We start from the raw sequence: 23,844 nt of genomic DNA on the forward strand, positions 1-23,844 counted from the left end.
TGAAATTTATTAATTGGAAAGGAAGTTTAAGATAAGGCTTTTAATGTTGTTAAAATCCCCACTTCATACTCTTGTCCCAATTAATCCATTTAATAAAATTAAAAACCTGAAATAAAATAAAAGCATTGTTAATGATTTAAATGGCCCACCAGGACTTGAGGCCACTCCTTGAACCTATCTCTAAAAAGAAAATTGTAATATTATGTAATTTTAAAATTATACCTTTAAAGGGGTCTTCAATAATTTTTATTTTTCAAGAAAAAATAATGTGAGGGAAATTACAAACTCTGTTATCACTTGGTTTCACAAAGAAATGGAAGAATGACTTTGTCATTTCAAAAAAAATTCCCAATAAACATCTTAGTTTCTCCCCGGTAATTTGTTAATTCAAACATGTTTGGTATTAGTATTATTAGTATTTTGGTCTGTTTATGAAGAAAAATTGTTCGTAATTTCTTTCTTCATTGGAAAGGAAACTTGGGCAATAGCTGATGCCTGGTACTACAGATTGAGAAGCAAGTAATAAATGCATGTGTGCACTTACTAAGTACATAATGTCTTTCAGCCCATGAAGCCGGTTACTTCAATGAGGAGTTGGCTGCAATTGAGGTGAAAGTCAAGAAAGGAGTGCAGTCTATAACACATGATGAGCACCCCAGACCACAGACCACTGCAGAGCAAATGGCCAAGCTACCAACTGTGTTCAAGAAAAATGGCACCGTCACTGCAGGAAATGCTTCAGTATGTTCCAAAACCCCCTCCTTGTGAAATGTTGTCGAGTCTACTTAATTTCAGATTTTGTGTTAGCAAATTTTGGCATCAAATTATTTTGTTTCTCTAGTTTACCTTTAGTCTCCGCCAATTCCAGAAGCACTAACTTTTATGTTTGGATTATGATTCACAATATTAGTCAATCTCCAATAACTTTGACGTGGCACTTTATCCTTCTGGAAATCTAAGTACAGTACATCCACTGGTTCCCCTTTCTCCACAGCACATGTAACTCCTTCAAAGAACTCCGATAAATTAGTTAAACATGATTTACCTTTTACAAAATCATATTGACTCCACCTGATTGCCTTGAATTTTTCTAAGTGCCCATATCTCTCTTTGTGTTTTGGTGTCAGATTTTTTTTCCCAATAAGCCTCCTGTGAAGCATCTTGGAATATTGCACCACATTACAAGTGTGATTTAAATGCAAGTTGTTGTAGTTGTTATTTGGTGAAGTGATTATTATTCATGTGTGAGCCAAGATAGTGAATTTTCAGAGACTACTGACTAAGGAGGCCTTCACAACCAAGCTTGATCTTTTTTTTCCTGATGCCAACACATGCAGCAGGAATTGCAGGGTAGAAATTAGGAACACAAATGTTAGATTTTTTTGGTTCTCTAACCTCTCCCTAATCAGGAACATTGAAAAGAGTTGGAATGCCTGAACTGCTGCTACAGTCAGCAGATTGAGATCCAAACTGGGACCTTCCTGGCTTACATGGCTTAGTCCTTTAATACTCAGTGTGTTTTCTTTACTTTCATTGTGTTACCAGACTCATGAATCCATATAAGTGTAAATAGGCAGTTACTACCCTAGAGTCTAGATTGCCTAAGATTATTGAACAAATATAACCAGATTTGTCTTGAGAGCAATAATACAATTTATAGTCCCCAAAAGCTATATTTAATGTATTTTCCTTAGGGAGTGTGTGATGGTGCTGCTGCAGTGATTATAGCCAGTGAAGACGCAGTCCAGAAACACAAGCTGACGCCACTGGCCAGAATAGTGGCCCATCATGTGTGTGGATGTGACCCAAGCATTATGGGAATTGGTGAGTACCACTAGCATCAGTAAAAGTAAAGATTTTCTCAGGCTGGTGAACAGATGGGAAGCACAATTGCTGATGCAGTGATGTAATTAAATATAAAGCTTAAAAATTGATTGAGAATTGTTTGCTTAACTCTAAATTCTTGTTCTCTTAATGATTGAAACTGCCCTTGGGTTTTGGAGGGATGGGCGGGTGATACTATGGCAAAGTAAATTGATCTGTCAGAGCAGCATTTGGTAGCTGCATGTAGCTTCTGCATCACCACATTTGGAAAGCAAAATAAACCAGTTGCTGACTGATGTGCTGCAAAGGGAGAAGGATCATACATAGATGAAGGATGAGAGTGATTGATTATAGTCCTCTGCACAGTTGAGCCTGCCAACATTCACTACATAGGTTTCAGTAGTAAGAAGTTGCCTAGTATCAGTCATTGCTATGATGAGACAAAACACTGGGAGGAAAACTAATCATAAAGCTTGCCAGGAACTGACCCTGGCAGTAAATTCTCTTTCAATGATGCCTGAACTACCAAATTCTAAGCAGTCCAGCATCGGGCTCTATTACTGCTTATATATCATCTTTTATTAGCTGTCTAAGTTTGCCCAGTTTAGCGTTTGTAGTTAAAATACTTAATTCTTCCATCTGAAAATCCTCTCTCCCTTTTGGGATAACACTAACTTAAAATAGTGTGATGGGGAATTTCAGGTGAATTGTTAAGCTGGTTTATAACAATATAATTTCAATGCCATGCCTGTTGTTTTGTTTCTTTTATGGAAAAAATATTTTAAGTGTGCTGTGGGAGCCTAATTTAGATGTGAAGTGGGATCCAGTGCACTCTATGGAATGTTGGGATGCGAGTTTATACAAATGGTTCCCAACAGGATGAGGACGTCGTCATCATCTTGTATCCAAATTTCTCTCTCGCTCTGCAGAAGATGCTGAATTTCACTACGTTGTAGATACCTGGACACTGGCAGTCCTCCAAAATCAAATTTTATGCACAGGCCTATGGCTATTCACCAATGAAGAGCATCACCAGCTTCATCTTGCTATTGCCAGTCAGCTACGGATGCATGTAATGTCCAGCAGGAGCTATCTGACAGCAATCAGGAACAATAACCCTGGCCCCCTTTCTTCCTCCCTTCCCGTCCCCCTCCCCCCCACCCCTCAAACTTAATTTGGGATTCTGGTGCCCAGTTGTGACGTTTCCTCACCACCACCCTTGTTAAGATTTTTGAGGTTAAAGACGGAACCTGGCAATATCCTGGCTTGTATGGCTTTATGCAAATTCAACATCATTTTCAGGGGTCTAATGTTCCGCCTGATTCAGTAAGTCTCTGCAGATTTACATTTGGCTTGCATCAAGCTGTGCAACATCAACCTGGTGTCTTGTGATATGAAAACAGCTTTAAAGGAGCTTTGCCACCTAACAGCGCCAGTTTCTATAAGCACTCAGATTCAAAACATTAACCTATTCATCTCTCTCAGATGCTGATCAACATATTTTATCAAGTAAATTGGCAGAAGCCTGAGAGCTGACCCTCCTTGATCAAATATATAGGTGGGGTTGAAGATAGAAAAAAATAAAGTTGGTTAATAGGGGGAAAGGGTGGGAAAGCAGCAATTAGTTGTTCCAATGGTAACTTTTTCTACAAAATACATTCTTCCTTATCTCACTCCAACCAAACATGAAAGTTAAACCCAGACTTTGCTTGTACAGTATCAACCATTAGCAAGAAAACAAAAGTGATTTAGGAAGGTGAATTTTACTCATGAAGTGATCACTAAAACTTCAGAGTGGATACCTTTGCATACTTCTCCCCATGGAAATCATCTGGCCTTTGTTCATGGACTTCTGTGGTCAGAATGGCTAAAACTAAGAACTGTGTAGGGTGACTGTGAGTTTGCATTGCCAGCATATGGCACATTGATGCCTCAATATTCTAACTTGCTGCATAGTTGTTGTTTTTAAAATCTGGAGAATATAGTGGCATAGTTTAAGTACTTAAAATTGTTTCCTTATTTACTGGCTCTTCTTCTGTCTCTGGCAGGCCCAGTGCCAGCAATCAGTGGGGTCCTGAAGAAAGCAGGATTATCCTTGAAGGACATGGATCTGGTAGAGGTCTGTGAAAACCATTTGAATTAGCTTGTGATGGCCATAAGTAAAAGTGTTATATAATTAAACTGCAAGAGATTCCTCGCACCCCTCTTCATCTAACTCTTAGCTTCATTTTCTATTTCTCCTTCCCTCATGTATCTATCCAGCTCTCTTCCTCCCCACACCTCCCCCCCCCCCCCCTCCCTTTTATAGGCTTGAGCAGTGTTTTAATCAGCCATGATCTAATTGAATGGCAGAGCAAGTGCAAGGGGCTGAAGAGGCCTGCTCTTGTCCCTTTGCTTCTTTTCTAATCCCTCTTTTTGTCATTTTTCTCCCCTCCTTTGATATCCTAAAGATGTTGCTTCTTTCTGTACCTCACATGAGCTCGCTCTTCACCCGTGGGCCAGAACGGAGAGTTTTGGTAGAGTACTCTGGAAATTACTGGATTTTGGAGTAAGAATCTGGACTGAAATCCCCCTCCCTCAGCCAGGGGTCCTGAGGCAAATTACAGCTGCTGTTGCCCTGGCTGAGATTAGCTAACTCAGTCCATATCGAGTACAGGAGCTGGAACTTTTCTAGGCCATGGCCCAGCAATTCACTTCCTTGGCCAAATGAGCACCCTTGTATTTCAAACTAATGTTTACATTGTTATTGATTATGATGTATCTTTTCTTCAAAAGGTAAATGAAGCCTTTGCTCCTCAGTATTTGGCTGTACAAAAGGCTTTGAAATTGGACCCTGAAAACACTAATGTAAATGGAGGGGCTATAGCATTAGGACACCCTCTGGGAGCATCAGGAACCAGGATAACGGCACATCTAGTTCATGAGTTGAGGTATGATAATTAAGTTGATTTATCTGCCTGTCCATTTCCTGGCTAAGTGGTATTCATTTGCATGAATATACCCTGTGAATTATTTTTTTAATAAGCAACTTGCAAGATCAAACTGGAGCTTCAGTGCATTGCATAGTGGATTGTAGGATCTGTTGCTTGTTCCCACAGTTCTCCACAAGCTGAATTTCTGATCATGAACCAACCTATTGCAAGGAGGAACTTTATCAAGTTGTGGCACTTGTAAAGAATGCATTTTCTGTATTCCAGAATAAAAGCATGTGTGTCAGTATAAGCTGACCAACTAGAAGGACAAGGGCAGCAAATAGATGGGAACACCACCACCTGGAAGTTCCCCTCCAAGCCACACGCTATCCTGACTTGGAAATATATCGCTGTTCCTTCACTGCCGCTGGGTCAAAATCCTGGAACACCCTCCCGAACAGCACTGTGGGTGTACCTACACTACAGGGACAACAGTGGTTCACCACCACCTTCGAGGGCATTAGGGATGGGCAATAAATGCTGGCCTAGTCAGCGGCGCCCACATCCCGTAAATGAATTTTTAAAAATTACCCATAGCCTAGAAAAGGAGAAGTTTACGAGTGTGGCTCAAGGGTATATAGTTCAGGTTCTGCCAAGGCCACTCAGTTCCTGACCTCATTACAGCCTTGGTTCAAACATGGACAAGAGAACTGAACTCCCGAGATGAGGTGAGAGTGACTACCCTTGACATCAAAGCAGCATTTGACTGAGTATGGCATTAAGGAGCTCTAGCAAAACTGGAGTCAATGGGAATCAGAGGGAAAATTCTCAGCTGGTGGGATCATTCCTAGCACAAAGGAAAATGGTTGTGGTTGTCAGAGGTCAGTCAGCTCAGCTCTAGGACATCGCTGCAGGAGTTCCTCTGGGTAGTGTCCTCAGCCCAACCATCTTCAGCTGCTTCATCAATGATCTTCCTTCCATCATAAGGTCAGAAGTGGGGATGTTCGCTGATGATTACGCAATGTTCACCATTCACGACTCCTCAGATACAGAAGCAGTTCATGTCCAAATGCAGCAAGATGTGGACAATATCCAGGCTTGGGCTGACAAGTGGCAAGTAACATTCGTGCCACACAAGTGTCAGGCAATGACCATCTCTAACGAGAGGGAATCCAACCATGGGCTCTTGATGTTCAATGGCATTACCATCATTGAACCCCTCACTATCAACATCCTGGGAGTTACCACTGACCAGAAACTGAACTGGACTAGCCACATAAATACTATGGCTACAAGAACAGGTCAGAGGCTAGGAATTCTGTGGTGAGTAACTCACCTTCTGACTCCCCAAAGCCTGTTCACTATCAATTCAGGAGTGTGATGGAATGCTCCCCACTTGCCTGGATGAGAGCAGCTTCCACAACAAACCAGAAGCTTGACACCATCCAGGACAAAGCAGCCCACTTGATTGGCACCACATCCACAAACATTCACTCCCTCCATCACCGATGCACAGTTGCAGCAGTGTGTACCATCTACAAGATGCACTGCAGAAATTCACCATGGCTTCTTCAACTGCACCTTCCAAACCCATGACCATTACCATTTAGAAGGGCAAGGGCAGCAGATGCATAGGAACACCACCACCTGAAAGTTCCCCTCCCAGTCGCTCACCATCCTGACTTGGAAATATATCGCTGTTCCTTCACTGTCACTGGGTCAAAATCATGGAATCCCCTCCTAACAGCACTGTGGGTGTACCTACACCACATGGACTGTAGCAGTTCATGGCAGCAGCTCATTACCACCTTCTCAGGGGGAACTAGGGATGGACAATAAATGCTGGCCCAGCCAGCAAAGCCCACATCCCAAGAATGAATGAAAAGAAAAGTCTTCAAAAGCCTGAATATAGCTTTGTGGTGGATTTGGTACATTGTTCTGTAATCTAGACCAGGCCTGTACGTACGTTAAGTTCAACTCCACTGTACAGATCAATATGTATGACGATACCACTCCAGATCCAATAATATTCCCCGCTCAACTTCAAATCACCCTATATTGTAACTGTTAACCATGGTAGTATAGGGACAGTGTTTTTTCAAACAGTTTTGGATTAATAGCGTGCATAAGTGCAATACTATGGACCGATTTTGTGGTTGTAATGACAGTGAAACTGTCAGCGTTCACTGTCATTACTCTGTGAAACTGACTGCAACTTCTGGCGAATGCACATGCGTAGTTAAACTCAAAAGTTGCTCTAGTTGCTTTCCTGCTCCTCCATGGGATTTTCAGTTTTATTTGTTGCAAATGGAAATGTTTAGAAAGCGGAAAAGGAACAGCTGGAAGTACTGAGCAGGCCAGGCAGACCTTGTGGACAGAGAAACTGAGTTGACATTTCAGATAGTTGACCAGTTGCATATATTTAATGAAATGTTATGGAATATAATGTAGAGTGAAACTAGTATAAATGGATACTCCCAAAAAACAGATTTTTTTGAGACCCCCAAAATAACATGCAGGGTAAAATATATAAAAGGTACTCTGAAACCACAGACATTCAAATTACACAGCCATCAATGCACCAAACCCTTCTTCAACTTAAAATATGGGACACAGCCTGTTGGAAACTTTCACTGAGTCAGACTACTGGCTCTTTTTCTTGCAGCTTGCTTTACTTCTGCCCCCGAATTCTTGAGGTTTGTGTATGTCAGCATGAGGTGGTAGCGGATTTTGTGGAAGTAACAGGTTTTGTGGAATGAGAAACCATTTACCACCCCCAACCCCCCCACGCACAGCAGCAGAAAACCACTCTGCTTCTGGGATTAAATGCTTGCATGGCTATAGCCCAGAGAGAGCATTTTCTGCTCCTTTGCTGGGGAAATACTTCCCCTTTGACTGAAAATTTGTATAGACTGTTATAATCCACATACAGACCGATAACATTTAAAAAGACAATTGTATTTCCAGTGACCGACTCGGTGTTACACGATGAGATTTCACACTTTTAAGCCTTTTACTGTGATAAATACACTAAAAGCAACATCAACTAAACATCACTTTGCCAACTAATACACTAAACCACAGTAAAGATATCTCCCCCTTAATTTCCTAACACAACCAAACCTAGGTTGCATTTATACATTGTTGCATGCTCTGCAGAGTAGTAATCTTTCCAGGAACCTGTCCAAAGTTGCTGCCAGCAGGCTTACTTTTCCCCATTTTGCTAAGTCAGAATGTTCACTGTCTGTGGAAAGTTGTTCTCGGTCTCCTGAGAATCTCCAAACTGACCTCACGCCCTGCTTCCTGTAAGGACTCCATCCCATTCTCTCAGTTCCTTTGCCTCCGTTGCATCTGTTCTGATGATGCCACTTTCAAAAACAGTTCCTCTTACATGTCCTCCTTCTTCCTTAACTGAGGTTTTCCACCCACGGTGGTTGACAGGACCCTTAACCGTGTCCGGCCCATCTCTCGCGCATCCGCCCTCACACCTTCTTCTCCCTCCCAGAAACATGATAGGGTCCCCCTTGTCCTCACTTATCACCCCACCAGCCTCTGCATTCAAAGGATCATCCTCCGCCATTTCCGCCTACTCCAGCATGATGCCATCACCAAACATATCTTCCCTTCATCACCTTCCCCCCCCCCCCCCCCCCCCAACCAACCAACCAACACCGGCAGCATTCCGCAGGGATTGTTCCCTCTGGGACGCCCTGGTCCACTCCTCCATCACCCCCTACACCTCAACCCTTTCCTACGGCACCTTCCCGTGCAACCGCAGAAGGTGCAACACCTGCCCCTTTCCTTGCCCTCTCCTCAACGTCCAAGGGCCCAAACACTCCTTTCAAGTGAAGCAGCATTTCACTTGCACTTCCCTCAATTTAGCCTGCTGCATTCGTTGCTCCCAATGCAGTTTCCTCTACATTGGAGAGACCAAACGAGAGTGGGTGACCGCTTTGCAGAACACCTTTGGTCTGTCTGCAAGCATAACCCAGACCTCCCTGTCGCTTGCCAGGGTGGAGACCCTGCTCTCATGCCCACATGTCCATCCTTGGTTTGCTGCATTGTTCCAGTGAAGCTCAACGCAAACTGGAGGAACAGCACCTCATCTTCCGACTAGGCACTTTACAGCCTTCCGGACTGATTATTGAGTTCAACACTTTTAGATCATGAACTCTCTCCTCCATCCCCACCCCCTTTCGGATTCCTCCCCCCCCCACTTTTTTTTCCAATAACTTATATAGATTTTTCTTTTCCCACCTACTTCCATTATTTTTAAATGTATTTCCATCCATTGTTTTATCTCTACCTTTTAGCCTTTTTTGATTCCTTCACCCCACCCCACCCCCACTAGGGCTATCTGTACCTTGCTTCCTGCTTTCTACCCTTAATTAGCACATTCCTCAGATAATATCACCACCTTCAACACCTCTTTGTCCTTTTGTCTGTGACATCTTTTGGTTATCTTCACCTATCACTGGCCCTCTATCCAGCTTTACTTGTCCCACCCCCCTTAAACCAGCTTATATTTCATCTCTCTTCTATTTTTCCTTAGTTCTGTTGAAGGGATATTCGGACTCAAAACGTTAACTGTGCTCCTCTCTGCAGATGCTGCCAGACCTGCTGAGTTTTTCCAGGTATTTTTGTTTTTGTTTTTGACTTCTATCAGCAAGGCCCACTCTGGCCAGCAGCCCTCGGGTGGTGGGATTTTCCACCCCTGGAGCCCTTGATTCTGGAAGGGCCTTCTATTGGCCACTTAATACAGTGAGCCTACCCCAAGGAGGTGATGTAGGGCTCTCTGGTGCTCCAGCCAATGGGCAAGACCCCTCATCGCCTGCGTTAAATACTGCCTAGCGACTATTTTGAAAATACGGTGCCTGTACAAAAAAAATAGTTGATGCCAGTCCCTAAAGTTTTTACAGTTTTACTGTATATAAACACATCTGGAGACCTAAGGATAGCTGAAAATGTACTTTTGTGCTTCCTTTGAAACAGAAATATATTAGATATTTAGATCAATGCACTGAGCTGAGTTTAATTAAAAGCAGAAAATGGGGAACTCTTGCAGCAAGTTGGGCTGCATCTAATGGGAAAAAATAGTTCAATGTTGGGAATTTTGATGAAACATTCTGCCTGAAAAGTATTCTTGGATACTGGTTGTCCTTTATGTTTCCTAATTTGGTTATTTTGTAGATGAGTTTGTGGGACAGTAGATGGTGCTCTTACACCCTTTGTATAAAAACTGAAGTATTCACTTTGTTGTTATTGATTTTCTCTCCTGTCCATATTTTGAGCTTGCATGATTATAACTCAGCAAACTTGTGTTCATATAGCACTTTTTAATATAGAATAAAAATAGTCTCAAGTCATGTCCAAGAGGCATAAAGAAAATATGGTCACCGAGCCAAAGGAGATGTTAGGAGGCAGTGGTGATTAGTAGCTTGGCCAACGATATGGGTTATCAGGAGGGCCTTACAAAGGAGGAGAGGAACAGGGAGATGTGGAGGCTTTAAAGAGGGTACAGTGCTGATTTGCTGGAATGCTGTCAGATATGAGAAGCTTTAATCCAAGAAAAGCCTTTAAAATCATTTGTTCCATTGAAATAATGCAGATTGTGGGCTCAAATTTCAGTTGTCCTAAAGTCCAGTTTTTATGGAACTTTTGGAAAGAAACAGGCTGTTTCATGAGGGATTTAAAAAATCTAAAGTGCAAGCTATGTCAAAAAATGAAATGAGATTACAGGGTCAACATTTCAGAAAATTGGAGTCATTATTGAGTGGTATGTAAGTAAATGCATTACACATTAAAACAAAATTAGAGTTAATAACAATGCAAGTATGATACGGTTGCATTAATAAAAAATCCATATGGATAGAGTTAACAAATAGGAGTGGGGGGGGGGATACTTTTTTCATTAGTCACCAAATACTAGTTGCGAGACAGAAGTGATCACTGTTTGCCAGTTCAGAGAGATATACAAGAGCAATGGGTCAATAACATTGGGCAATTTTAACTATCCTAAAATAGACTGGAATAAAGGTAAGGCATGTGTTTGGATTAGGGAATGCTTTTCAGAATTCATTCAAAATTGCGTCCTAAATCAGCATTTTTCTAGTCAAATCATGGAAAGAGGCACTGATTTAGTTCTGGGAAAATGTATGGTCTAATTGAGGTGCTCAAATAAAATAATAAAGGGATTTGATACGGTAGATACTGAGAAGCATTTATCTTAAGTAGGACAACCCAGAACAAGCAGCCATAATCTTAAAATTAAACTTGGGCCAGCTAGGAGTGAAATCATGAAGCGTTTTTTCCACACGCACACAGTCGTAATCCAAAAAAGTGGACGTTGTGACAACTGAAATTCAAGACCACAACCTGCATCGTTCCAAAGGGACAAATGATTTAAAGACTTGGATTAAAGCTCCTCATATTAAGCGGCAAATCAGCACTGTACCCTCCCTAAAGCCTCCGCATCTCCTTCTTCCTCTCCTCCTTTCGAAGACCCCCTCCCCCGTTAACCCATATCATTGGCTAAGTTACTAGTCACCACCACCTCCCTAACAACTCCTTTAGCTTGGTGACCATATTTTCTTTATGCCTCCTGGATATGCCTTGAGAGTTTTTTTTCTATATAAAAGGCACTATATAAACACCCTTTCTATTTTGTCCCTGTGGGCTTGTATTGTCTGTCACTGCCTTCTGGGTGATTCCAGAAATCCCTCATTCTGGCTAATGCAGTAAAATACGGTGAATTATTTCTTTGCTTCAGAGACTCAGACTCAGACTCGCTTATATTTTATGATATTCCACACGCACATCACAAGTGTTCTCTGCACTCCCATCCCTTTTAAGGATTTTCAAGATGTAGATAGTGTTAACTTGAGCTCCCCACCAGCACCAAACGGTCCCAATAATTACATTCCTCTTGTCCCATAACTATTAATTTTAAATTTGAAAAAAAAATTCTTGTCTCATAACACCTAAAGGTTGAACTCCTGCTGAGGTGAAATATCAGATTTTCTGTCCTCTCTAAAGCTCAGGAAAGCACTAAATGTCAATAGGAAAATCTCCATGAGATGTGATATTGTTACATCAAATCCAGACTGGGAGGAGGTCATTCAGTTCATTAGTTTTAATCGATTAAGGGCCCATGTGTGATTATTCTATTATGGATTTCCTTCTCAAACCACTTGTTATTTCTTATCACTCTCAGCTTCCCCAAAAGAAAGCCGTGCTATTAATATCTCTTCAACTTTGAAAACCCCTCCTTGGGGTTCCTTTTCTAATGAATTCCCCTGCTTTCTCAATTGCCTCAAAGGGTGGTGTGGTGGTATTGTCATTGGACTGGTTCAAATCCCACCACAGCAGATGGTAAAATTTGAATTCAATAAAAATCTGGAATTAGAAGACTGATGATGATCACAAAACCATTGACAATGGTCGTAAAAATCCATTTGGTTTATTGGTGTCCTTTAGGGAAGGAAATCTGCTGATCTTACCTGGTCTGGCCTACATGTGATTCCAGACCCACAGCAATGTGATTGACCCTTAAATGCCCTCTGAACAAGGACAGTTAGGGATGGGCAATAAATGCTGGCCTAGCCAGTGACAACCACATCCCTTGAATGAATAATAAAAAAGAACACTCAATACCATCGTATATGAAGCTGTAAAGGCCAAGAAGGCACCGACTCTAACTTGTGTCCATCTCAGCCAGGTTGGGTGTTATTACAATTTCCTGGGCAGTGCAAGGGAAAAACGAAATAAACATGGCACCAACTCCTGGCAGAATAAATAGTAAAAGTCGTAAAGCTTTTCCACCACAGAGAACATTATTGCTGATCCCATTCCTGCCAGGCCTGGTACCCCATTGTATAAGTGCTTTCCTGCAGGAATTACTAAGGACAGCCACTCAGGAGTTGAAGCCATGGTTAACGTTTCAGGACAATGAGCTTCTGTCAAAACGTTGTCATAAATCTTAATTTATAAAATTTGCGGCTAATATGCTGGCATTTATGGTGGAGTTTGGGCCAGCAAATAGTGTTGTGGTTTTCAAAACATGTACCTGTTTCCCTTTCCTTTAGTCAGGAAGCATTTCTTCACCTAAAGGCTGATGAAGGCCTGGAGTTTAAAAAAATAAAAAATAGATCATAAGACATAGGAGCAGAAGTTAGGCCATTCAGCTCATCGAGTCTGCTCCGCCATTCAATCATGGCTGATAAGTTTCTCAACCCCATTCTCCCGCCTTCTTCCCTTAACCTTTGATCCCCTTACCAATCGAGAACCTATCTATCTCGGTCTTATATACATTCAATGACCTGGCCTCTACAGCCTTCTGTGGCAATGAATTCCATAGATTCACTACTCTCTGGCTAAAGAAGTTTCTCCTCATCTCTGTTCTAAAATGTCATCCCTTTACTCTGAGGCTGTGCCCTCAGGTCCTACTCTCTCCTACTAATGGAAACATTTTCCCCACGTCCACTCCATCCAGGCCTTTCAGTACTCTAAGTTTCAATCAGAACCCCCCTCATCCTTCTAAACTCCATCGAGTATAGACCCAGAGTCCTCAAATGTCCCTCATATGCTAAGCCTTTCATTCCTGGGATCGTTCTCGTGAACCTTCTATGGTTCCTCTCCAGGGCCAGAACATCCTTCCTGAGATACGGGGCCCAAAATTGCTCACAATATTCTAAATGTGATCTGACCAGAGCCTTATAAAGCCTCAACAGCACATCCCTGCTTTTATATTTGAAATAAACGCCAGTATTGCATTTGCCTTCCTAACTACCGACTCAACCTGCAAATTAACCTTAAGAGAATCCTGGACTAGGACTCCCAAGTCCCTTTGTACTCCAGATTTCTGAATTCTCTCCCCATTTAGAAAATAGTCTATGCCTCTCTTCTTTCTACCAAAGTGCATGACCTCACACTTGCCCACGTTGTATTGCGTCTGCCACTTCTTTGCCCATTCTCTTAAACTGTCCAAATCCTTCTGCAGCCTCCCCACCTCCTCAATACTACCTGTCCCTCCACCTATCTTTGTATCATCTGCAAACTTAGCCAGGATGCCCTCAGTTCCTTCATCTAGATCATTAACGTGTAAAGTGAAAAGTTGTGGTCCCAACACTGACCCCTGCGGAACTGCACTAGTCACTGGCCACCATCCTGAGAAGGACCCCCTTATGGGAGGAGGATTAGGTCATTTGGCCCTTTGAGCCAACTTGGAAATGTTACGTCTGGTTTCCTCATCCAAATCATTGATATATATTGTGAATATCTGGGGCCCAAGCATTGATCCCTGTGGTACCCCACTAGTAACTGCCTGCCACTCTGAAAAAGACCTGTTTATTCCTAATCTGTTTCCTGTCACTAACCAATCTCAGTCCATGCCAATACATTCAATATGATCATGGCTGATCCTGTATTTTAACGCCAGACTTCCATGTTCTTCCCATACTCCTTGATGCCTATAGAGTCTAGAAATCTATCTATTTCTTCCTCAAATATGTTCAGTGACTTGGCTTCCACAGCCTTCTGTGGTAGAGAATTCCACAGGTTCACCACTGAGTTTCTCCTCATCTCAGCCCTAAATGGCCTACCCTATATTCTGAGACTGTGACTCCTTGTTCTAGACCTGCTGGCAGAGGAAATATCATCCCTGCATCAGTCTGTCCACCCCTGTCAGAAGTTTATATGTTTCAATGAGATCTCCTCTCCTCTAAACTCAAGTGAATACAGGCCCAGCCAGCCCAATCTTTCTACACATGATAATCATACCATCCCAGGAATCAGTCTGGTGAACCTTTGCTGCACTCCCTCTATGGCAAGCATATCTTTTCATGGGTAAGGAGACCAAAACTGCACACAATATTCTAGGCGTGGTCTCACTAAGGCCCTGTATAGCTGCAGTAAGACATCCTTGCTCCTATACTCGAGTCCCCAATGAAGGCCAACATACCATTTGCCGTCTTAACTACTTGCTGCACCTGCATGCTTACTTTCAGTGATTGATGCACAAGGACACTCAAGTCCCTTTGTATATCAACATTTCCCAATCTAATCTATCACCATTTAAATAACACTCTGCCATTCTGTTTATGCTACCGAAGTGGATAACTTCACACTTCTCCACGTTATACTGCATCTGTCACGTATTTACCCATTCGCTCAACCTGTCTAAATCGTCTTGAAGCCTCTAACACCCTCCTCATTGATCACATTCCCATCAAGTTTTGTATCATCAGCAAACTTGGAAATGTTACATCTGGTTTCCTCATCCAAATCATTGATATATATTGGGAATATCTGGGGCCCAAGCACTGATCCCTGTGGTACCCCACTAGTAACTGCTTGCCACTCTGAAAAAGACCTGTTTATTCCTAATCTGTTTCCTGTCACTAACCAATCTCAATCCATGCTAATACATTACCCCCAATCCCATGTACTTTAATTTTATGCACTAACCACTTAGGTGGGACCTTATCAAAAGCTTTCTGAAAATCCAAACACACCACATCCACTGGTTCTACCTTATCTACTCTCCTAGTTACATCTTCAAAAAAAAACTCCAGTAGGCTTGTCAAACACGATTTCCCTTTGAATAAATCCATGTTGACTTTGTCTAATCTTGTTGATATTTTCTAAGTGTCCTGTTATCAAATCCTTTATAATGGACTCTAGCATTTTCCCCACTACTGATATTAAACTAACTGGTCTATAATTCACTGTTTTCTCCCTCCCTCCCTCCCGTCTTTTTTAAATATTGGGGTTACATTTTCTGCCCTCCAAATGCTGCGACTGTTCCAGAATTTTGGAAGATGACAACTAATGCATCCACTATTTCCATGGCCACCTCCTTTAGTACCTGGAGGTAGATTATCCAGCCCTGGGATTTATCAGCTTTCAGTCCCATTAATTTCTCCAACACAATTGTTTTAGTAATACTAATTTCCTTCAATTCCTCCTCCTCACGAGACCTTTGGTTCCCTAGTATTTCTGGGAAGTTGTGTCTACCTCTGCGAAGACAGAACTAAAGTAGTTGTTTAATTGCTCTGCCTTTCCTTGTTCTCTATTATAAATTCTCCTGTTTCAGACTATAAGGGACCTACATTTGACTTCACTAATCTTTTTCTTTTTACATATTCAGAATCTTTTACAGTCCGCTTTTACATTCCTTGTAAGTTTATTCTCATACTCTCTTTTTTCCCTTCTTAATCAATCTCTTGGCCCGCCTTTGCTGAATTCTAAACTGCTCCCAATCCTCAGGCTTGCTACTTTTTCTAGCAGCTTTATAGGACTCCTCTTTGGATCTAATACTATCCTTCATTTCCTTTGTTGTGTTTTTGCGGCAGAAAGGATGTACAACTGTTGCAATGCTTACATTCATTCCTTAAATATTAGCCATTGTTTATCCACCATCATGCCTTTTAATGAAGTTCCTCAATCTATTTTAGCCAACTCACGCCTCATACCTTCGTAGTTTCCTTTGTTTAGATTTAGGACCCTAGTTTCAGATCAGACTGCTTGACTTTCCCTCCTAATGACCAATTCTGTCATGTTATGGCCACTGCTCCCTAAAGGACCCCTCATAACAAGATTATTAATTAGCTCCTCCTCATTGCACAATACCAAATCTAGGATAGTCTGTTCCCTAGTTGGTTCCTTGACGCACTGGTCTAAAAAACCATCTTGTACACACTCCAGGAATTCATCCACCACAATATTATGGCTAATTTGGTTTGCCCAGTCTATATGTAGGTTAAAGTCACCCATGATTACTGTAGCACCGTTGCTACATGCATCTCTAATTTCCTGTTTAATGCCATCCTCTACCTTATCACTGCTGTTTGGAGGCCTATAGACGACTCCCACTAATGTTTTCCCTTGTTGCTTCTTAGCTCCACCCAGACTGACTCTACATCTAGATTTTCTGAGCCAACATCCCCTCTCACGATCACACTGATTTTATCCTTAACTAGCAACACAGTGCCACACCGCCACCTTTTCCATTTTGCCCGTCTGTCTTAAGTATTGAATACCCTTGGATATTCAGTTCCCAGCTTTGGTCATCCTACAGCCATATCTCCGTACTTGCAATCATATCGTACCCATTTACAGCTATTTGCACTGTTAATTTGTCTACCTTATTGCGAATGCCCCCTGCATTCAGATTCAGTGCCTTTAGACATTTTAACATTTTTACACTTTTTTTTGTACTATGGCCCTTTTTGCTACTAGCCCTTGTTTCCTCTGCCTTCCAATTTTGATTTCTAGTTTTCTGTCTTTCATTCCTATCTTTGTTTCCCTCTCTTGTGTCTCCCCGCACAGGTTCCTATCCCTCTGCCATTCTATTTTAAATCTTCCCCGCAGTGCTATGAATACCCCTGCGAGGATATTGGCCCCGGTCCTGCTGGGGTGCAACCTGTCCAGTTTGTACAGGTCCCATCTTCCCCAGATTCAATCCCAACGCCGCAGGAGTCTAAATCCCTCCCTCCTACACTATCTCTTCAGCCACGCACTCATCAGGTCTATTCTTCTACTGGGAGTGAGATTACTACCTTTTGAGGCCCTACTTTTTAATTTATTCCCTAGCTTCCTATATTCTGCTTTCAGGACCTCATCCCTCTTTTTTTTAAACCTGTATCGTTGGTACTAATATGGACCACAGCCTCTGGCTGTTCACCCTGCCCCTTCAGAATGTCCTGCAGCCACTCTGTGGTATCCTTGACCCTGGCACCTGGGAGGCAACATACCATCCTGGTGTTACGTCTGTTCGCCGCAGAAACGTCTATCTGTTCCCCTTAGAATCCCCATATCACTATTGCTCTCCCACTCTTTTTCTTTTCCCCCACTTTGTGCAGCTGAGCCACTTGTGGTGTCACAGACTTACCTCTTGCTGCATTCCCTTGAGAAACCATCTTCCCCAGCAGTATTCAAGATGGAAAATCTGTTGGAGAGGGTGATGGACACAGGGGACTCCTGCACTACTTGCCTAGTGCTTTTATTGTCTGGTGGTCACCCATTCCCTTTCTGCCTGTGCACCTTTTACCTGCAGTGTGACCACCTCACTGTACATGGTATCCATGAAGATCCCATCCTTGCGGATACTCCACAGTGATTCCTGGCACAGCTCCAGCTCTGAAACATGAATTTCAAGTAGCTGCAGCGGAGACGCTTCCTGCACACACGGTTGCCCTGGATACTGGAAGTGTCCCTGACTTCCCACACCATGCAGGAGGAGCATTCCACTTTGCCAAGCTGCCCCGCCATGACTTACCCTTAAATTACCCCCTTTTGTTTTATTTCCTCTAGTTTAGAGAATATTAAGGTCAGAAGAAATACTTACTAGGTCCAACTTACCAAGGCCACTGCTCATCTTACTGAGGAAAGATAGAAAATGTAAGGATCACCTCGTTCCCTCTCCACTGGACTCCAACTGAAGCACTCTAATGCAGCCCAAAACAGCACTCCAGTGCAGACAAAAGCGGCACTGTAGATGGTTGTTTTTATGCAGTCTGAACCTAGCTTCTGAAAACCAGTTTAAGATAGTTAAATTACTAACTGCAGCTGTAAGCAGAGCCTGTATAATCCCTGTTTTAAAGCTGGACTAATCCAAAGAGCCACTTTTAGTTAGTTGCTAAATTAAAGGAAGATTAGAGTTTAGGTAGAAACTAACCCTTAAAAGTCCCCCTCTCACCAAACTCCAACTGAGGCACTCTAATACAGCCCAAAGCAGTACTCCAGTTCTCTTTTCCAAAAAGCTGTTGAGATTCAGTCAATTAAAAGTTTAAAAACTGAGATTGATAGATTTTTGTTAGGCAAGGTTATTGAAGGTTTTATAATCTAGGTGGGTAGGTACAGATCAGTTTTAGCCTAATTGAATGGTGTAACTAGCTTGGGGGCTGAATGGCCTATTCCTGTTCCTGTGTCTCAGATTGATGGAAAGCCATATTGATTGTGTTCATTCTTTTCAGACGCCGCAGAGGTAAATATGCAGTGGGTTCGGCCTGCATTGGAGGTGGGCAAGGAATCGCCATCATCATTGAGAACATGAAGTAAAGAAAAGGGGGCACGCAAAGAATGTTGTGCTACAAGAACTAAACTACAATATTCAGTGCTTGTTGCTGGCTTTGTTTGTGGTAGCTGCTGCCGTATCTTACATTAAGGCCCTACTTTACTCCTTCTAAAAACGTTCCTGATCAAATGATTCGGTGTGCCCATTTTGGGGGGAAAAGATTGACAATAATGTAATCAGAAAGATGTAGCAACGCCAGGGTTGTGGGTCAGCCAACATTCTGCTTGTGGGTGTACAAAGAAATCAATGGAAATTTTGCAGATAATCACTGTTCAAGAATACCAAAGAACTTTTAATCTTACACAATTGTATTGGCTAGAATTTTTCTTTTTGTTTTTAAGCAAAGTGTATATTTTCCTAAGTCCTTTAATGTTTAGAAAATCTCCAGCTTACATGCACAGTGGTTCAGACCACAGATGGTTGAGCTACAGAAGCTAAGGGTCAAATGAAATCACTCATTATACATATCCTGGAGAATAAGAGCATAATAAATAGCAGCAGCTATTTATATGTCCCCTCTTTCAATAAGATTATGGTTGATTTGATCTTGGCTTTAACTCCATTTTCCTGCCTGTTCCCCATAACCCTTGACTCCCTTATAGTTCAGATCCATCGTGAATATATTCAGTGGCAGCCTCGAACCCCCCTGAGTTAAAGATTTCCAATGATTTAAAATCCTTTGAGTGAAGGAATTCCTCTTCATCTCCATCTTAAATATGTGACCCCTTATTCTGAAACTATGCCCCCAGTTCTAGATTTCCCCCATGAGGTGAAACACCCTCCTAGCATCTACCCAGTCAAGCCACCTCACAATTTTAAATGTTTCCAACAAGCTCATTCTTCTAAGCTGAGTATAGGCCCAACCTGCTCCGCCTTTCCTTTTAAGACAGCTCTTTCATCCCAGGAATCAATCTGGTGAACCTTCTCTAAACTGCTTCCAATGCCAGTCTATCCTTCCTTTAAATGAGGAGACCAGAACTCTATGCAACGCTTTAGGCGAGGTCTCACTAATGCCCTGTAACAAGATTTCCCCAATTTTATACAATAAAGACCATTTACCTTCCTAATCACTTGCTGTACCTGCATGCTATTTTTTTTGTGATTCATGCACTAGGGCACCTGGATCTCTTTGTACTGCAGCATTCTGCAGTCCCTCTCAAATTAAATAATATTTTGCCTTTGTTTTCCTCACAATTATACTCCATCTGCCAAATTTTCTGCCATTCACTTAACCTATCTGGAAACTTTTGCAGACTTTACATCCTTCTCACAACTTGCTTTCCTACCTCTTTTGTTTCAACAGCAAATTTGGCCACAATACGCCCAATCTTTTCATCCAAGTCATCAACGTAGATTGTAAATAGTTGAGACCCCAGCACCAACCCCTGTGTCACCCAGTTACAGTTTTCCAACTTTGAAAGTGATATTTATCCTGACTCTTTGTTTTCTATTGGTTATCCAATCGTTTATCCATGCTAACACTATTAACCTCAACGCCATGAGCCCTTACCTTCTGTATCCACCTTTTATATGGCACTTTATCAAATACTTTTTGGAAATCCAAATGCACTACATCTACTGGTTCCTCTTTTGTCCACCCTGCTTGTTACATCCTGAAAGAACTCTAACAAATTTGTCAAATGTGATCTCCCTTCCATAAAACTATGTTGACTTTGCTTGATTGTATTATGACTTTTTAAAATGTTCTGCTACTACTTTTGTTAACAATGGATTCCAGCACTTTCCCAATGTCAGACATTAGGCCCATAGTTTCCTAAATAAACAAGCTCACAAACTTAAAATAAGGAAGTTGGGAACAGAAGGGAAATTAGAGGGAATTTTTTCCTTTTGGTTAAACAGTTTTTGGAATAAGCTTCCTGGAAAAGTAATTGGCAAAAGTATAAACAGATTAAAAAGTAATATAAATTTATGCCTGGAAAAAGAAGCAGTAGAGAGATATAGTTACCTTCCAAGATTAAAAAAGGGATAGACATTTTGAACACTAGTCTTTTACTAATCCTAAAAATGATGGTATGATCCATGTTTTCATTTCCTGTTTCCTTCCCTTAAGCAGAAGTTGCTTCAATGAGCTGAAAATTGACTAAATTAATTACATCGTGGTAGGCTCACATGCATAATCATCTACTTGGGGATGCCGACACTATGGTTGCTAAACCACTCGGATTTTCCTTCAAGCATCAATGGATTTATTGACACATGTTGTTTTTATCCCTTCCTTCTCCTCATCCCCAGAGCTGCCTTTTTTGGTGTTGTGAATATTTTAAAAAAATTTTGTAAAATTGTCAAGTCAAATCCACGCTGCTTACTCTTTTTAATTAATTTTCCTCAATTTCTGTTTTCTTGAAGCAGCAACTTGTACTGGGATTCTATTCTCACAGTTGTTAGCTCTTAATACGTGTATTCTTAAGCTATAAACCCAAACCGTGGATGTCAGCTGACTATTTTACCACAGAAGGAATCACAATTAAGCCCAATCCTATGTTCGTCTGGAATCGTATCTTTCCAGTTGTGTAATATTAGAAAAAGGATTCAATCATTTTCTAATCCTTTAATTTAGTAAGGGTTTTATGTAATGGCTGAGATCTACAGTCACGCACTTTCCAGCAGATAATACCAGATGATGATCAAAGTGGGAATCCCGTGCTTTTTTATTTCTGATACACTCTCTGTCCCTGGCTGAAATCAATTATTTTGGCACATACCAGTGCTGGAACTGTGACTGAGCTAATATTGCTCATCATAAGTCAGCAAATGGCAATTTAATGACCTAACCATTAGGACAGCTGCTGTCTTTTATGTAGGTCCTCTTGAATTTTCTGGAAGTCCCACTCTGTTGCCACAAGTGCAGTGTAGTGGAGCAGGACCTCTGCCTTCCCTTGCCCCAAGCCAGAGACCGTGTGCATCCCAAATACTGGGCACAGGGTCATTTGCACAGCCAGAGTGGGTGCGTCAGTGAGGCCCACAATGGACTTGGAATGTTGGCCTGGCATATACTCTATTTCATCTCGCTCTTGTTTTGTTCCCAACAAAACAAGCAGCTCTTTGGTTTGGGGGATCTCTTCTAGGCTTCAGCTGACATAAGGACAAATGAGTGGAATTCCTAGGAACATTCCTTGGATTTAAGAGGCATAGGCAGAAATCCCTCCTTGTCACACCCAACATACTGCCCCCACCCCACCTTTACTGTAATTCAAAGGACTACAGTAAATGGGGCATAATTAGGTTACACTCAAATTACTGGGGACCCTTGAGTGGAAGCTGTCCTCAGGAATTTCAGGATCTAAGTATTTTGGGGACAGAATTGTTATTTTGGAGTGCCTTGATTTTTTTTTTGCCCTGTTAGACCTGTGAATCATTAAACAGTATTGTATTAAGGAGGAGACTTACTGAAAGTGTACTTTCCAAATAAAAATACTGCAACCTTCACTACCAACATAACTTCCTCTCCAATATGGACCACAAAATAAAAGCCCTGAAGCATCATGCTGACCTGTTGGGAGAAGGAAGAATTCCACATTGGCCATAGAAGTTTCTTATAGAAGTTAATATTGCAAATAATATTTTTGTGTGTTGTCATCATGTCACCCATCTTATCTTTCCTGGCTGCTGGTTGGTGATATTTCTCCAGACAATGAAGATGGTCAGAAACCACTTTACAACGTCAAACAATTGTACATGTTTAATTACACTGATTTTGCAGATTCCATGCTACAGTATAAATGGGCACTTTCATGCTGCAGCACCATCAGCCTCTGGCGATATTGTAAACAGTTCTATAATTGCAGCTAAGCATAAAATTATTGTTCTTATAGTCACAATTGGGTATTCATCATTCGATGTAAGGTCATGAGAGAGGAAGCATTCTCTTGTGATATTTGAAGCAGTAAAATCATGGATTATAGTGTGATATCAAAATGAATGAATTCCAGCACTTTTTCTGAAAACCAAATTTAAATTCTAACTAAGGCAATGGCTCTTCACCTAGAAGTGCTCTCATGCCGCAGCCTATGATTTAATATGTTGCCACATCCCCCTCTAATTAGAGCACCTACCCCTCCTTAAAATATTGTAGCTCCCATAGTTTGTTCCTGGGGATGGTGGGGAAGGTTGTTTTAGTTGGACACTGTCCTTACTGGTATGCTCAGCGGGAAAGTAATGTTGACTAATGCATTGTGCAACTCTAATGCTAGAAATTTTGAAATAAAAATAATCAGCTTTTCCCTTGTTCAAAAACTATAAGGCTATATCTGAAATCTGTTTTTAATATAATTGTGCCGGCAATCTAGACCTGTTATACAAATTATCTTTAACATTTTTGTTCCATAAGCAAATGTAAAACTGTGCCTTACATAGTGATCTGTTACTCTGTGAAGCAGTGACAGAAAATAAATTACCAATGATTTTGTTTTATTGGTGCCTTGTAATTGGTGCAATAATTTTATTGCACTGCATTGTAACATACATAATTGGAATAAAATATAAATGTCTTTGTTATATATTCTCCTCCTACCCATCTATGGGCTGGCTTGCTCCTTGCATTGTCCTTCTAAGAGGAGCAGGGAGCTGTTATATTTTTGAATCTCTGCCGCTGCTATCAATCAGCTACCAGTAAGTGTCTGAGAGCAGCCAGACAGTGTAGGTTTACTGAATTTTTTTTTGCCCTTTGGGGAATGTTTTCAACTATATCAAAAATTGTTTTTTTTTTAAAAGAATGTGTAATCTGTATGCCATGAAATCCAAACAATAAACTGGGGATCCTCAGTAGGATTGCTTTTTTTTTTTAGAATTTCTGCACATTCACTAATGCTGTACCAGATTCAACCAGCTGATCTTTACTTCAATGCGATTTGCCCACCTTAGCTTCACATCTCTTGATAATGTTACCTGAGAAAAATCCACTAATCTCACTCTCTAGCAAGCTCCAATTGCTCAATATCCATAGCCCCTTTGTGTGAAAAAATGCCCCCTAATTTCACTCCTGAATTGTCTAGTTCTAAAGTTAAAATTATTCTC

The 23,844-nt window shown here is 41.5% G+C and overlaps 1 protein-coding gene across 1 annotated transcript in view; it reads left to right on the forward strand.

Moving 5' to 3' along the window:
- acaa2 (acetyl-CoA acyltransferase 2) overlaps positions 1–23,592 on the forward strand; it is a 55,432-nt gene extending 31,840 nt beyond the window's left edge. Inside the window, exons 6-10 of the mRNA XM_041191603.1 lie at positions 566–741; positions 1,695–1,824; positions 3,873–3,943; positions 4,600–4,754; positions 18,710–23,592. Of these exons, the coding sequence (XP_041047537.1) occupies positions 566–741; positions 1,695–1,824; positions 3,873–3,943; positions 4,600–4,754; positions 18,710–18,794 (617 nt within the window). The 3' untranslated portion in view covers positions 18,795–23,592. The remainder of the gene's footprint in view (positions 1–565; positions 742–1,694; positions 1,825–3,872; positions 3,944–4,599; positions 4,755–18,709) is intronic.
- The last annotated feature ends 252 nt before the right edge of the window (positions 23,593–23,844 follow it).

Source organism: Carcharodon carcharias, chromosome 1, assembly GCF_017639515.1.
Source record: "Carcharodon carcharias isolate sCarCar2 chromosome 1, sCarCar2.pri, whole genome shotgun sequence".
NCBI classification, from domain to species: Eukaryota; Metazoa; Chordata; class Chondrichthyes; order Lamniformes; family Lamnidae; genus Carcharodon; species Carcharodon carcharias.